At 38.0% G+C, this 16489-nt stretch overlaps 1 protein-coding gene across 9 annotated transcripts in view; it reads left to right on the forward strand.

Annotated features, from left to right (window-relative positions):
• The window catches only part of LRRFIP1 (LRR binding FLII interacting protein 1), a 114239-nt gene that overhangs the window by 79360 nt on the left and 18390 nt on the right, over positions 1–16489 (forward strand). For 4 of the 9 annotated variants that reach the window (XR_012633914.1, XR_012633918.1, XR_012633915.1 and 1 more), the window contains 7 exons: positions 1498–1575; positions 10046–10078; positions 10870–10995; positions 12145–12216; positions 14411–14581; positions 15543–15635; positions 16119–16211. Coding sequence is in view for 2 of the 9 variants with exons in the window: in XM_074910287.1 (XP_074766388.1) it covers positions 1498–1575; positions 10046–10078; positions 10870–10995; positions 12145–12216; positions 14411–14581; positions 15543–15635; positions 16119–16211 (666 nt within the window). In the remaining 7 variants the exon portion in view is untranslated. The remainder of the gene's footprint in view (positions 1–1497; positions 1576–10045; positions 10079–10869; positions 10996–12144; positions 12217–14410; positions 14582–15542; positions 15636–16118; positions 16212–16489) is intronic. The other 5 variants (XR_012633920.1, XM_074910288.1, XR_012633917.1 and 2 more) reach the window with 4 other exon arrangements.

The following is a 16489-nucleotide window of genomic DNA, read 5'->3' on the forward strand; positions in this document are numbered from 1 at the left end:
TCCCATAAATCATGAATGTGGCACTCATCAGTAGTTTATACTATTTCTCTGTCATGTGTTTCAAGTTTGTTCTACATCCTTGTTATGCTAAACATAAACCAGCAGTGATGGCACAAGGCTTGTGTGCTAGAACTATTAAATAAGAAAACAAAATCTAAATATTTACTTCAGTGCTTTTTGGTTTTAATTTAGGAATTGAAGTGGCTGTGATTGAAAATAGTTGTTAACTGTGTGCAATACAGTTGTAAATTTTGTGTATTCTCATCTCTGAAATGAAGCTCAGTAGTTCGGATGCATGAAGCCAGCATCACTTCACCTGAAAAAGACAGAGTACATGCATCTTGTACTTTTGACTATGGTAATTCTTTAGAATTCAGTGTTTTTATATCTGAGAGACAGTCTTAAGTACCTATAAAATAAATTCATAAGGGTCATTAGCAGCATAGTCTGAGCTGCTGAGAAGAGCAGTTCCTCATTCTTGTTCCTGTCCCAGAACTGCCTCTGCCCTTGTGTCAGTGCTGACTTTTGCATGTGAAGTTTGTCAGCCTGACATGCCTCTTTACAGAGGCTACATTTGCAGTTGCCTTGAGGTAGTAGCAATAGGAAAAATACCATGTCTGGTAAACCTCAAACTTTAATTAATCTCTGTTCTGAATGTATCAAAAACTCCATTTTATATATGCTTATGTATCTTTCTATAAAGTACATCTAAATACAAGATTGAGTGCAAAGCTGCTACTCTGAAATCTTTGAAAATAGAGGCAATAATTCTAAAATGCATTTCCAGAATAAGTTTTAGTTCTGTTTTCCTGATGCTTTAAACTTTCATTTCCCTTTTCTGCTTCCACTGCACTATAACTCTGGAAATAAAACAGCATAGACACATTCTTTGTCCTTGTCAGCAGCAAGTCAGCCGTGTTCTGCATCACTGCTTAGATGTTTGCTTTTAAGAAGGTCTAAAGTACTTTAGTTGGTAGGAGATGAGGACTGCAGGTGCTGAAAAATCAGGAGAGATACTGAGTCTCTGAGATGGTCTCAGTTTTTACTTTGATCGCCACATAGATGGATGTTTCTTGCTTTGGCCTGTAGAGCATGGATTCATTTCATATGTGCACAATGTTGGAAACACGGGAAGAAGGCTCACCAGAGAATCTCAGAGCTCTTGAAAAGTGGTAGGATTGAGCCTTTTGTATAGAGACTGAGAGCTGTTTACTTGTGAATGCTATCTTAAGATATATAAATAAATCTTTAGTATTCTGCCGTTCTAAGAATGGAATCAAAACTCTGCTTGGTCTGTCAACTGGAATTACTGCTTGCCTTAATTTTTAAATTAACGGTTGAAATGTCTGTTCTCTGACTTTCACTGCTATTCCTTTGCATGTAACCATTTTCATAACCAACCTCCGATGTAATCCTCTAAATTCCCTCTTGTTTCCCTTCCCAATTCTAATGCTTTTCTCTCTTCTCTGCTTGCTATTCTTGGTTTACCTGCTGCAGCCTTCTGAGTACAGCTGCTACCTTGGGTCAGGATCTCGGGCATCCTCAAGAGCCAGCTCTGCTCGGGCCAGTCCAGTGGTGAGCTCCTCTATTTTTCTTTGTCCCTAAACTGTTTAATTCCTCTGTTCTTCAAGGTCTTTTTTGTACAAAGATGCCACTGTCCCTCATGAGACATTTTCTTATGGTATTAATGGGAACTTCTGGGCAATGTTTAAGACAAAAAAGGGGTGAACCAGATGAGAAATTACAAAACCAAAGTAGTTTCTATGCAGATGCACATGTTTTTACAATAGAAAGTACACTTTGAACTCCAGTGACAACACTAATTTTTTTTCTATGTTGGGCCTATAGCACATCGTTAAGGGTATTGTGAAAAAGACTGGGTTGCTGATGCTAGTGCCACATCTGCTTTGATTATTAAAATCAGGAAACCCTAAATCTTACTGCAGCGTTCAAGTAGTTTAGTTTCTCTACGTTGGGCAGTATTTTGGTGTTGTGTTGCAGCAAACCTGCAGGGCTATCTGGAGACTGGATTTGAACATACTTGCTGGACTGTAGATTACCAGGCACCATGGAGTCGTTAGCACAGTGAAGTGCTAGAAGGATTACATGCACCCAGCACATCTAGCATCATGAATTCCTAAATAGTCATGGCTGGACAAGGCTCAAGATAAAGGCTGGTCCAACCCCTGTGACTGTAGTTGACCAAGAAAAGATTTTTTTTCCGCTGCTTTTTACAAATATAAAGTAAACATCTTCAATTTTTTGAATGGCGCACTGCTACTTTCTCTTTGTGATTGTATCACTAGCTGTTTACAACTGTATCTTTCGTAATTAATTTCAGAGCAAGGCCTGATAGTGCAGTGATGGTGGCAGAGTGCAGTGGTATGTTTCTTAGAGGAAACATGCAGTTTACAGTAAACTAGTCTATAACAAAATTAATCTTCCATGGAAAGTAAGCTTTGAAGTGTTGCACTTGAGTTTCAGTAAACTGGCTTTGCTTCATGGAGGCATTCCTCCTAGAGAAGTTTTAATGGGCTCATTCTTCTGGGACTTGTCATGTACTACCTACCACATCCCTAAGATATGAAGTGATGAGGAGAGTGGTATCGTGAACATGCACAATGTGCTTCTCTAGTCATAACATCCTGTTGCCTTTATTGCTTTGCTGAGGAGTTGAAATTTAAATGCTCTATATGTTGCCTATGGACTAATTAAGAGGGAATATCTGGGTAGTCAAAGAAGCTACCACAGCATGCAACATGGTAAACTGTAACATGAACATTTGGAGTGTTTCCTCTTCAGTAAACAGACATAGTCTGCAGTAAGGAATTGCTTTGTATCTCATGTCCCCCAGTATGCTGGTTCCTCCTTTAGATGTAGTCTGCGGTCTGAAAACCTGTGCTCTCTGGGGTTTTTCTCCTGTGGTTAGAAATGTGCAGTAGGTCTGCATCCCAGTGGTGAAAGGTGCCTGAACTCTCCACACAGGGTTGCTTCTTGCCATCAGGCAGGGAATGGGCGAGCTTTTTGATCATCAAGCGAGACCTCTCCTCTTAAGTGAGAAAGAGCTGAATAAACTGTCGCAGAAGAAAATGGATTTGATAGAATAGAGCTATGTGCTCTGAAGTATTAGTGTTTCTTAAAGACAAACACCACTTTTTTTGAATTTTTTTCTTTTAAAAAAAGGATTTTCATCAGATAATGTATAGTAGTCAGTGAGCTATAAATAAATCAGTATTTTAATTAGTCCCTGAATCTGAGCTATGCGTTTTTGCAGTATATATCTTACATTAGTAATACCTCTTAAATGGCTTTGCAAACTGAATTTAAATTATCCTGAAAGCAAAAATTAATCAGAATAGCGAGGGATTCCATTAAAGTTCTTTAAGAGTAAGAACTGCGTACCCATACATTGATGGTGGTTTCCATGATGTGTTTTTTGCATGCAGTCCGAGTCATTCATTCAAGTTGTTTATGGTAATCACAAAATGCAGCTTGGTCCTCCTGGGAGCTCTAGGGGATTTTTTGTCTTTTAATTCTCCGCTTACACTTTTTGGACTCTTTGTATGCTGGAGATGGTTAGCTGTGTCAGCACTGAGGCTGGAGAGGTGCCGAGCTGAATCTGCTCTGCAAGGAGACAGCAGGCACTTTTTTTATTTAAAGTAGAGGTTTATGGCAGGGTGTAAACAGTTTCTGTTATTTCCATGGTGTTGAAGAAGAGCTGGGAGCTAACACCATAGTGGGTCTAAAAGGCACCACTGCAGGGACTTTGCTTCTCCTAATGCAAGGTAGTACAAGCCATATTAACAGGGTGGCATCGCTCTTAGAAGTTCTAATTGCTACGCTGAGTCAATGCAGCAGCACCTTGTGATTATTTTTCTTTTTTTTTTTTTTCCTGAAACAAACAGGTAATGCCTTTTCTTGTAACTCACAGTAAGGAGTCACTTGCCTTTTGCTAACAGAGGTTTGAAGGTGATTTGCTAATGTTTTCAGTTACATACTTGATCTTGGCAGTAAAGATGCTGAAACAGAGCCCTGTCTTCTCAGCAGGCTCAGCGGTGGATAGCTTCCACTTGTACAGTCCTGGAACATCATTTGCATGGACTTCCTAAAGGAAGAATCAAGATCTCCTTAGATGGTGGTGATAGCTAATGAGAGGAAAAAAGCGATTGTTTTTATTTATATGAGTAGTCTACATTAGAACTGTTTTAATATTGCTAATCCACAAAACTTGAGATGTTCCCTGCCTTAAGGTACTGAGCCATAGATTTTCTTGATTCTGCTTTATGTATGTATCTGCTGGCATTTCCACACATAAGGATTTGATTCCAAGTCTGCTTTTTAAATGGCTGGTGGAGGAGGAAGGAAAGGGGAATATATGTTGGGTTGAAAATCTGACTTTCCAGCATGCTTATGTCACTTGAGAGTGTGATAGTTTACAAAATACATGTACTGTAATCATGAGTGCTTAATACTGAAGTCAAATATGATTTTCTTATGATTATGGGCATTATGAGGCAGAAAATGAAAATGGAACTGTTCCCAAACCTAACTAATTATCCCGAGAAATTATATATTGAGAATGGAGAATGATTCAATTTAACTTTCTAAATTAAAGCATACAGTATCTTGTCATTGCAGCCTTTAAATTTTTTCTCAGAATTTTGTTTCCCCTTCTATCGCTGTTCATTAAACAAAGAGCAAAAAGCGACAGTAGTTTTCCTGCTGCGCACAGTTTTGCCAGGTTACGTTCTCGTTTGTGTTTTCATCCGTGTAATACAGTAAAAGCAAGGAAGATACTTAAACATAGTATGTGAATATTTCTTTGTCTTTGTATGTATTTTTAAGAATTCATTACATTTGCATGGTTTACCATTTCTTTATTTTTTTAACATTTTTCCCATTATTCCTACTAGTAATTATTGTCTGCTGCCCTTGCAGTTACTGCAGATATGCAAAAGTGTCATTTAATATTAAAGTCTTATACTCAATATTAAGAACAGATCTTAAGACTACTGACAGCAAACATCAGGCCCATCTATACAGAGGGAGGTAAATCTTGTGCCTGAACTGGTGGCATGTTTTGGCCGAGATGGGCTTTTTAATATGAATTGTTGGAATTTTAAAAAAAAATTAATAAACTACTAATGAAAAGCAACTACTTATGCATTTGAAATAAATACTATTACATTCTGAGTCTATCTGGAGACTTTCTGAGCAAAGGAAGGCAAAATAATAGGAGAGGGCACATTTTGCTACTGTAAGAAGATGATCTTTTGTGTTAACTGGCTTTCTTCCTGCGGGGTCTCAGATGGTGGGCACAGGCATGCAGCCTGGCCAGGTGGGCTGGTGCCCACAGCAGCATGATCGTACAAAGCACAAGTCTGAAAATGCAAGTGTCACTTAGCAAGTGTGCAGTCCTCAGGTCATACGTCAATGCACAGTTGAGAATAGCTTTTCTTTAATTCGAAGAAGCTTATCATGTTCTCACTGGAAATAAAATGAAGACAGTAACAGACTTAATTTTCAGGGAAGCAGTTATCAGTGTGTTCAGGCTTTGCCTTCTCTCCTCTATGCTTAAAGATTTACAGTAGGCTTGAATCCTAGCCCAGCCACTGACAATCTGGGTGTGCTTCTGGCCCCTCCGGACTGAGGATTTGCTGCAGTGCTAACTTGCATTTCAGAGACTGATAAGTTTGTTTAAGCAATGACGTTTGGCATAACACTCATTCCTGAGTGAGGATACTTCTGACAAATCCACTTTAGACCTGACAAAGTTCAGCAGCAGTTTTCCCCTGCTGACTTCTAAAAGCTTGTTGCTAATTGCTAGTGTTAAGGTGGCTCTCGCTGGAAAAATACGCAGAAACTCTCCGTGTTACTTCCTGCCCCAGCCCAGCTGATCATACTGGTAAGATGGGGATTGTAAGAGGGGTTATATTGACTGCAGTACTTATTATTTTTTTTTAGTTCCAGTTTTTGTAGATACCATCCTGTGTTCAGCACTGACAATTGTGAGCCATATTTCCATTTCAAACGGTGCTGTACTACTTTAAGAGCAGGAAATGATCTTAATTTGATTTGTCACCAAAAAAAGCCCCTTGCTTTTATGAGGAAGTTGATATAAGTTAAAGATCTTAGATGGAGCTGAGCAGTGACAGCCACATACTGAACGCACTGAAGTTGTTCTCATACCTGAGCATGGTCTGCGGCACCACCCAACAGCAAGCGTTTCAGATTTCCCTTCTCTAGCCTTGTTGAGGAGGCTGAAAGCTGGAGATTGTGCCTTAGTCCTGATTCTTCCATTGATGTAAAGATCTCTTTACTTGCAGCTGGGCTATATTTTACTGTCCCAGGGCCCCCAGTCTTCTCAGTAGGTGTTGGAGAGTTGTTGGATGCACTGTGATAGTGCTGTGGGGGCTCTAATTTTGGCCTGAACACTCACTGGTGGCAAAGAGCTTCAAGGGTTAACCTGCTAGCTGACTGTGGAGTAGAGAGAAATACTTTTTCAAACATCATATTAAAATATTTTTATTGTCTATGAAAAATAGGCAATATATCCATATATAGACTTTGTTGGATGATTCTGCTCTTGTTAAGTTTCCAGCTGCGGTAAGCCTCTGATATTGCTGACATTTTTGTAACATGGCTCTAGATTTATTCCTAAATCACTGTCAGGAGAGATTGAACTCTGATCCCATTGTACTTACTTTGCCAAAACAAAGATATGTGTGCTGGAGTTTCGTGGAAAATTCTTCCTTTTCCTGCTTATTTACGCATTAAAGTACAAATTGCCTGAATTGTTGGTCAAGAGGAAGGTAATCTGTGATTAGAGACAGACCCATACCCTTGTAGAAATGAAAAATGGTACAGTGTTCTATAAATTAAAGGTCTGGTATCATTAGGTGGAATCCTCATTAGATGTCCTCTTCTAGCAAGTATTCTGTTAGTGCTTTATATTTGTATGTGGAAAAGTCCCCAAACCACTATATTTGCATGAAGGGCTATGCTGAGTATAGTACAGTGAAGGTAGAGAGGTTGTTCTCAGTCTGTTTATTCATAACAGTATTCTTTATTGAATGATAATACAGAAGGTAAGTATTTGGGGCAAGAAAGAACTTTGTGCAGCTTCAAATAAAAATAAACATATTTTTCCTGACCTTTCTCTGTTTGATTTCTTACTGGATCAAATGCCAAAGGGCTTGTCAGGGACCCAGTGAAGGCTGAAAACCTGGAGTTCCCCCTGGTGGCTGACTGCTGTTAGAAAGCATGAGTTATCTTAAGGAGCGATACTGTTAATCTAAAGATGACCAGAATGAAAACTGTACTATATTAATCTAAAATAGACTCCCATCTTTCTACAGCATTTAGTGTATCACTGCCACATAACCATAAAATGACATACAGCTTGTTTCAGACTGACTTTTTGCTTAGAAAAGTGTTGTGTAGCAGGAGGCGTCTTTGTAATGACAGAATACTATACTAGAATGAGGAACTGACTTTTCTCTAAACATTACATTTTAAAATGTTAATATTTAAATAAATCAGTAATTACTGTTTTTGAGGAGAAAATGCCCTGAATGTTCCATTCATGGCACCAAATGGATGGATGACTAGGAAATGAAACCTCCTCAGTTTTTTGTGGCTTTGTTTTATTTGGTTTTGGGTTTTTTGTTTTTTTTTGTTTTTTTAAACCATGTCAATTTTAGAAGTTAATTAATAGCTTTAATTAAAGATTATGCGGCCTTAGAGAATTATTAAAGATTGTTTTGTAATACACGTATAGCAAGCTTCACAGGCGTGGTTACAAGTACTCTGAGTAGAAATGTCCACCCTATTCTCTTACCACACTGTCTTCCACATTCTCCCCTTTGCAAATGGAAGCTTTTATTTGACTTGTGATGCATCATTAAAATTTCATATCAATATTTAATACCTTCATTATCTTAACAAAACCTGAGATTGCACATTCTTTGAGAAAATACCGGACATTCTGCAAATGGCTTAAAGAAAGTAATATTTTGAGTTGTGCCCTGAACCCCTAAGGTAGACTTCACAAAAGGCTCTATATAAATTTCTGGAAGTGCATTTGTGCCTCTGCGTGCGTGTATACACTAAGCTTTGGTAACATGCCAGTATTTACACTGCCACAACTGTCTTAATAAACAACAGCACAGTGTTTGGCTGGGCTAGAAGTCTGCCAAATCCAGTACTTGGAGCTGTCTGGCATGACAGTAATAGCCTGTTTGCAAAAGTCAGTCTTTGTTGTTTATTGGGTCTGAACTGAAGTGTCTGTCTTCATTAGTGATCACCTCTTGTTGCATCCATAGTCAGAGATTCCCCCCCCCCCCCCCCCCCCCCCCACTTTGTGTATTCAGTATCTTTGCAAAATTTATATCTAGTTAAGCTATTAAGACTGGCTTATTTTACTTTGAAGCCTAAGTCTTAAATTTTCTTAATCTAATCATAGAGATTTCATGATATGTGTTGTCAGTGTAAAAAGCTGATTTGTAATAGATACCTCTCAGTTCTGGTTTGTTTGGGGTTTTTTAAACAGGGTACTATAGATAATATGAAAAATAATGAGTGGGATCATCCACATATTACTCTATATAATTCAAAGAAAAAAGTGAACTGATTGGAAAGATATATAGTTTTTGAGTGTGTTTTCAATGAAATTTAACAACTTAACCTCAACTATCCCCTGCCTTCCACTGAATCAGATCTATCCTGATTTTACTTGTAATTTCAAAAACACTGTTCTGTTTGGCTTTTAGGCTCTTGATCTGGGGAAGCCATTAATTTTCTAGAAGTCTTTTGGGAAGCCGTGTTGACTGTGGCACTGAACATTCCCAGAAGAGGTTGACATGTTTTGGACTTCTTGAGTTCTGCTGAACTTTTAATTTCATTCAGTCCTTTTTACACTTAGTTCCAATTTAGGTGGATATACTTATAAAAAGAATCTGTTGTGAAACACAATATTTTTTTTTCTTCCCAAAATAGCAAAGTGAATAATGGCAAAATACTTGATTTTTAATTTCTGCTCTTGGGAACTTGTATATTTTGTTTGGTTTCAGAGCAGGAAAAAGTTGATAGGGTGGTTGCCATCAAGGAAAAATAAATCTGCTCAGTTTGTATGTGGGTTTTGCTCTGTAACTTCCTTTGAATCATTTAAGCTGTCTGTATCCATGGTAATTTTCTGTACTCCTAAATACTACTTTGGCTCTGTGCAGGATCTCACTTCTGAATTAGTAAATTCCAGTAAAGTACTGAAACCATAAGAGTGCTGTTTATTTAGACTTATCAGAGGTCTTAAACTTTAGATTTTTCTTTTTTTCATTCTTCTGGCAGTGGTGCAGACAGTACAGTCCTTCAGGTCGAACTTAGTACCTTGCTTTTTGGAATGGGGAAGGATGTGCTGGCAGCTTTCAGAGGTAGTCTTTTTTTAGTTAAGGTCCATTAAAAAATGTCACTTCAAGAAGCTCGCTTGGTCTGGAGATCTAGTGATCTTTCAGTTAAAAAACTTTGCCTCTCTACTTAAGTAAATTGCTATTGTGTGTTCATTTGAGGCATATTTTTAAACTGTTCTAAAGTAAATAGGAGTAGCTGCATATGTCAGCACACCAGTTGCATACAGCTATTTTTATGTCTGGGGAGAGACCTCTGGGGCTTTGAGTTCACACCCGCGTAGGTCTTTGTATTCTTGTATTGTTATATCACATGCCATCTTAATGTTTGAAACATTGCGATCTAGAATATGGAAAAAAAGTATTTGTCTGTCTTATTTAATAGACTAAATAGTTTTTTATCAATAAGTATATTCCGCTTAATTACATACTGCTTAGAAATTTAAGGTGAATTGTCCAGCCTTGTGCCCTGAGATACCAGGCAAGACACTGCTGTTCTGAGTGACCTGGCTGCTTTTTGAGTGGATAGAAATTGCTATTGAAAACTCTTACAGATTTAAGAATTCACTTTCTGCTATCTTACTGCCTTTCTCATGTCCTTTATTGATTATATGAACGATTCCTTCTAAATCTTTGTTTTACAGATTGAAGAAAGGCCAGAAAAAGACTTTGAGAAGGTAAGAAGGATCTTATGAATTATTTTGACAGTAGTGCTTTCTTCATGTTCTTTTTGATAGGTAGAACTTGCAGTGAGTGTACAGAAATCTATAAAATCCATTGTGGGGAAAAAATTTGAATTGTTGGAGCCTTCTACTACATTTTTGAAGATGAACTTTTCAACATCTAGTCATTCAGATGTTAAGTGGTTGATCTTCAGCAGCAGCCATCTGAAATTGCTCTAGGCTAAGCCACATGACCACTGTTTATTAGATTTTAATTATGAGATTATATAAGAATAAATAAACTTTAACCAAAAAAAAAAAAAAGAAAAAAGAGGAGGATACTGCAGTAGTGGGAAAATGGCTTAATGCAGAACCCTCATTTCAGTAAAACAGTTAATGTGTCTACTGCAGCAGAGTAATAAATACCCATGAAAGGAAAGGGGCTTGAGAGGTAGTCAGAAGTATCCACAAAATGTATTACTATACCTTCTGAAAATATCTGGCAAGATGATGCTAGCCCCTAAAGACTTTGTCTAATTAAGAATTAGTAGTTAGAAGCCAAGTCAGGCAAACTCTTATTACAGTAGTGTTTATCTGATCTGCCTTCTCTCGTTAGTTTTCCTTGTTAAGTCTTGGTCTTTTGATTTTTCTTGTTACAAAGTTACAGTTTAATAAAATCTACATATTTTAGAAGTGCACGGGTTGGTGTAACACATGCATTAAACAAACCAACAGCAACAAACTACAAGCCCACAATATATCTGGAAAAAAAAGTTACAACCATTTATAACTGTGTGTGATTGTAGGGAGCACGTACTGTCTCAAGCTTATCAGCAGCTACCTTGGCTTCTCTGGGTGGGACGTCATCGCGAAGAGGCAGTGGGGACACATCCATCTCAGCCGATACAGAGGCATCTATTAGAGAAATAAAGGTAAGAAATTCTTAAAACCAACATAAATTATTAAACACCCTTACACTTCTTTCCAAAAAAAACCTCTGTCTTGTCAGAACTGCCAGGAGGGGGAGACAAAATGAACTGTATGCTGTGAATGAAAAGTGAATAGCTTTATTAGAGAGATGCTGCTGGGAAGCTAGTGTGTATTGCAGGAATACTTGGATAAAGTCCTAGAACATATGATAACAGAGCAGACTGATCATAATAGACGATCTCATCCTGACCTAAGGAAACAGGAAATGGACTCAATGTATCACACTGATAGGAAGATTGAAGTAATGCAGGAAGCACTGCATTTACTGGATGCTCATTTGGGGAGAGGGCTTTATTTTGTAGTCTAATTCGTGATTCCATGACATTAGACACATCTGAATGGCAAATTGATACGGAATCCAGCGTTCATATCACTGTGTGCTAGTCTGGGTGGTCCACGGCTAAACTGGTTTTTGTCATCTGTTTTTTAATGCTTCATTCTGAAGACTGTTTTAAAATGGGGAATCTGAATTCTTTGAACTTTCATGCCTACAGCTTGCAACTCTTCTGAAATTATAGCCTATTAAAACATGTGGAATTTGTATTAGGACCTCAGATACAAGCAGGTCTGTCCCAGTTTCAGCACTGTAAAACAACTGCAAGATAGCCATTTGCTGGGGACAAGGGATAAAAGAGGAGAGAGACTGTGAAATAGGACATAATTAAATTTAGTGTGACAGATGGTTTTCATACAATTTTTCCTACATCTCTAGTATAACCTGTATTGCAGACTGACTTTGGCAGCCCTTACCCTTAATACTAGAATTCCTCAAAGAGGGTGATAATCAGTAAAAAGGATAGAGAAGGGCTGTGTTGCTGGGGTGTGTAATTGTTGGAGTCTTTGAAACTGGGTCTGCATCTTGTCCTTAACACTGAAGATTTCATTCTTTCCAGTCAGGAAGAGCAGAATTAGCATAAACTTATAACCGAGAAATTTCGTTGTCCAGTAAGGCTCAGGTTAGGATCAGACCCGTTAGCCTGCCCGGTAGAAATATTTAAATTAGAACTCTGGATACCTGCTTTTCCTTCTCAGCTGTGCTTCTGCCTGTTAGTTTCAGTGGCACCATTCACTTTTCTCACCCTTTTCCTCAGGATATCTATGAGTTAAAGGACCAGATTCAGGATGTAGAAGGCAAATACATGCAGGGACTGAAAGAAATGAAGGTACTGATTTACTGCAGACTGGGAGTGATCATTAACACCAGCTAAACATTCAGAGAGTTGGTGTGAGACCTAGAACTGACCTTGCATGCTTTCCTCTGGGAAGGGTTGTGAATTCTGTGAAAACTGTTTCATTAACTGGAAAAGCATCTGTTCTGACCCTGATTGTGGTGTGAAATGCTTCCAAATGTTAACTGAAAAGCTGCTAATTACTGCTGCGTGTTGTCTTTGCTGTTTTGAGAAGGTAATCACTTTGCTAGCAAATTAAAATTATTAGTTTGTTTGGGTTTTTTTTTTTATAGCTTCCTAATCCAGGAAGCCTCCCAATATTGGAAGATTAACTCATGTCCTACAGTGCTAGGAAAAGTCAGAGTTTAAAAGCTTGTATGATTTTGTTTTGATAAGGTCCAGCATGCCTTTGGAAGGTTATGCATGTGAGGTGGTGACTATCATTTTGGTTTCGTATTTAGATTGCAGAAGACACCCTTAAACAAATCTTGTAACAAAACTTCATCTAACAAAGCTTGTTGTGTGAAGAATGGACACTCACACCAGTTGGCACTTACCACTTCCACAAAGGCATAAATGGATTTTGGTGCACAACTAAATTGTGCATCCATGTACGGCCACCTCATAAGTGAGCAGCAACATGAGCTGCATTTTTTGGAAAAGGCAGTCTTCAAATATATATGTAGACATTCAGGCATATAATGCAACTTTTATCAGCATTAATTGCTGACTGTGTCATTGGCTCAAATGCTGTGACAGGCTAAGATGCTGCCATCTTAAGTGATTTGTCAATGGAAAAAGAGTAGTTTGGCCCTTTTTCTGTAAAACCTAACTTTTTTTCACTGATCACTGTGTAGCAGGTATAGCAAAACAATCACACTACTTTAAAAAATGAACATAATTTTTCAATTTTTGTCCCTTAGACTGCCTTTTGTAGTGATTTGGACCTAAGCTGTGCTGCTTGATTCTAAGAAAACAAAACAGCACGTTCAAGGAGTGTTTCAGCAACTACCTTAACTTCTTACTTTCGTATACTTCCTTTCCAGCCAATTTCTGAGGTTTGATCCTAGCACTTTCCAAATCCTGGTGGCTTTCCTGCACATGGTATTTCTCATCCTTGGTCTGTAAAGTGCACCAAACCCACAGTTTTTGTTTGGAACTGTACAAATTCATGTCCTAAAGATAAATTATTTTATTTATAAACAGAAATGTAAGCTAAACTGATTCAGACTTAATTTTGTCATCATCTCACCACTGTCATCCCCAGTTACATTTATTGAATGAAAAAGGAAGTATATGAAATTCACCTGTGCTTTAGATGTAATTACTAGAATTACTTAAGTTCCAAGAGAAATTGCTTGACCTGTAAACTAAAGTGTTGACATGGGTATCCTCCTTGTTTGCATATTTGCGCTGTTTATGTAATGCTCTTATTTCTGTATTAAAATCAAGTAGTACAACGTTTGACTGCACAACACAGAAAATGACTCTGATCTTTATTTTGCCATCATTTGTTATTATAAATCAGTATTTTAGATTCAAGTCAAGTTGATAGGAGGGGTTTTCAAGACTCTGGGAATTGTATCTTACAGGGTAAATTTGCAAAGAAGGGATGTGATACAGGAAACCTAATGAAAGATGATACATAAGGTCACAAAAGCTGCAGCTCTTTCACAGTGAATCCTAACTCCTGAGTCAGTATATTTAGTGGTTCCCAAGTTGCAAGGATCCCTGAAATTAGTGTGAGGTGGTTGTTAAAGTGGCTTCATTTAAGGCCTAAGATCGTCTGAAATTATCTTAAATCAAGGCCAGTTTACCTTTAAAAAAAAAAAATCCAACTTGTCATCTTCAGCAGCTACTTTAAGCTGCCAATGTGCAGGGGCAGCCAGGGGGAGGGAGAAGGAAGAAAACTCTGAGAAGGCAGAAGCTGAAGCAGCAGAGAACAGGAAACATTTTATCTGTTCTGAGGTAAGGCTCCTTGCTTGTAAACAGAGGTCTGGTGGGAACACAGGGGAGGTTATCCGCACCTTGGAACAGTTGGTGAGCCTCTTTAGCTCATGATTAGCACTGGTTTCCCTAGGAGTACTGAGCGTGTTTGTGGTTTAGTATTTAATTTTCTTGTTGAAGGTCTTGGTTGGCAAAGCGTCCTTTATAACTGACTCTGACTGTGGTTGCTTATTACTTGCAGGACTCTCTAGCTGAAGTTGAAGAGAAATATAAGAAGGCTATGGTGTCAAATGCTCAACTAGACAATGAAAAAACAAATTTCATGTACCAAGTAGATACCCTGAAGGATGCACTCTTAGAGTTAGAAGAACAGCTGGCAGAATCCAGGCGACAATATGAAGAAAAAAGTAAAGTATGTATATAGCTATGGCATGTTACTTAACAGTGAAAGTTTTTTGGGGTGTGCCAGAGATCTTTGGGAAGAGACAACCAAATTACTATTCAAAATTTTAAATAAGTTATTGGTTTAGTTACTGTTAAAGCAAGTGGATAGCAGCATTTTATGTGCTTGTGATCATACAAATGGGAATCTTCCCTAAATTTCTGTCTTAAGCAATTTCTGAGAAAGTGAAGAAATCTTTCGTATGGTAAAGCTATACTGCTATTATCACAGGTCATTTTATATTCCATATTTAAAGTGAATTCAGAGGGTTTGTTCATTGTGACTTCTGGAGCATTTTTACACACAAAGCCCTCTTCAGAAGGCCTGTGGGTGAGCAGTGCAGTTTATATAGTTAAGGCAGCTACTTGGTTGAGAGTTGAATTTTTACATTAATTCAGCATCTGACAGCTAGTGACGGTGTTAAATAATAAAGCTGTGGCTTGTGTTAGCTTTTCAGAACTTTTCTTTAGCATGGAGCATTTCACTGTAGAGTACTTCAAAACACATAGTTCCTGGAAGATACAGTGTGATGGGGTTTTGTTTGTTTTGGTTTGTTTGTTTTTCTTAAAGTCCATAGTGTCTAGCTAACTTTTAGTACAGGGCTGTGTGAAAGGAGTGGGTTAAATTCCCATCCATTCATCTGTGAAGTCTGTAGGACTTGAGTGTAAAAGCTAGTCACTGCCAGCCTGCTGCTCAATTTATTAAACTGGCTAAATGATGTCTGTCGCTTCTATATTTGATGGAATAATAGTTTCTTGGAAAAAGGACAAATAAGATAAAAATTGTACTCTTGTGGGATTGTGATTAGAGGAATATTCAAGAATTTCATTGCAGTAAGCATTTTCTTTGTGGTTGGGCTTATTTTTCTCATTTTTTCACGGGATGCTATTTTTGATCAATAAAAATCTCATGAATGTTTCATTATTCATAGGAATTTGAGAGGGAGAAGCATGCTCATAGCATATTGCAGTTTCAGTTCATGGAAATCAAAGAGGCTTTGAAGCAAAGAGAAGAAATGCTTGCAGTAAGTAACTTTTTTTTTAATGGCTTCTTTGATTGGTATGTTCCCAGTTAGCAGTAGGAGCGTAGAAGGTGAGGCATGGAGAATTTTATTCCCTTCTCGGGTTTCTCACCTGCTGAAATACTAGTGTTTCAGGCCAAACAGGTTCAGAGCTGACTAATAGAAATAGTACTTTCGTAAGTATTATCTGAAGTTGGACTTCTTTTTTTGTCTTGTATGTAATACGAAATAAGCTGTGTTTCAGATGGCTGTTTGTGGAGATGCAGAGGAAACTTGTGGAACTGTCCAACTTGTTTTAACCACCTTGTGGATAGTACAATTGTCTTCAGGAGTGTAGGTTTAGTTGAAATGTCAGAAACTGTGAAACTGTGCATGTAAATACACTTTAGCACCTGACTTTTCATTCTTTGGCATCACTGCAATCTTAACCTTCTTTGTTAACCTGTTACCTGCTTTCTGTCTTCTTGTTTTGCTCCTGTTTCTCAGGAAATCCAACAGCTGCAACAGAAACAGCAGAGCTATGTCAGGGAAATTTCTGATCTTCAGGAGACAATAGAGTGGAAAGACAAAAAAATAGGGGTAGGACTGTCAACTCCTGAAATGTGTTCAGAGTGGCACTGTCGTTCTCCAGCTGATCCTGCTTGTGCAAAACTTCATTAACAAAATCCTCCGTAGTGACTTTGCTTGGTGTGGCTGTCTTACTATATTACCAGTGAACTAGCAAATAGCAAATTTTGTCTTTGGCCAGTATCATAAAATCCAAGAAAAAATTTAGCAGCTGGTCTGATTTCAAAACCTGGGGTAATTTATTTGCTGTGGTGCACCATTTGTATTTGCTGTATTGAGAAAGGAAATTA

The sequence above is a fragment of the Athene noctua genome, chromosome 7 (assembly GCF_965140245.1).
Source record: "Athene noctua chromosome 7, bAthNoc1.hap1.1, whole genome shotgun sequence".
Classification (NCBI taxonomy): domain Eukaryota; kingdom Metazoa; phylum Chordata; class Aves; order Strigiformes; family Strigidae; genus Athene; species Athene noctua.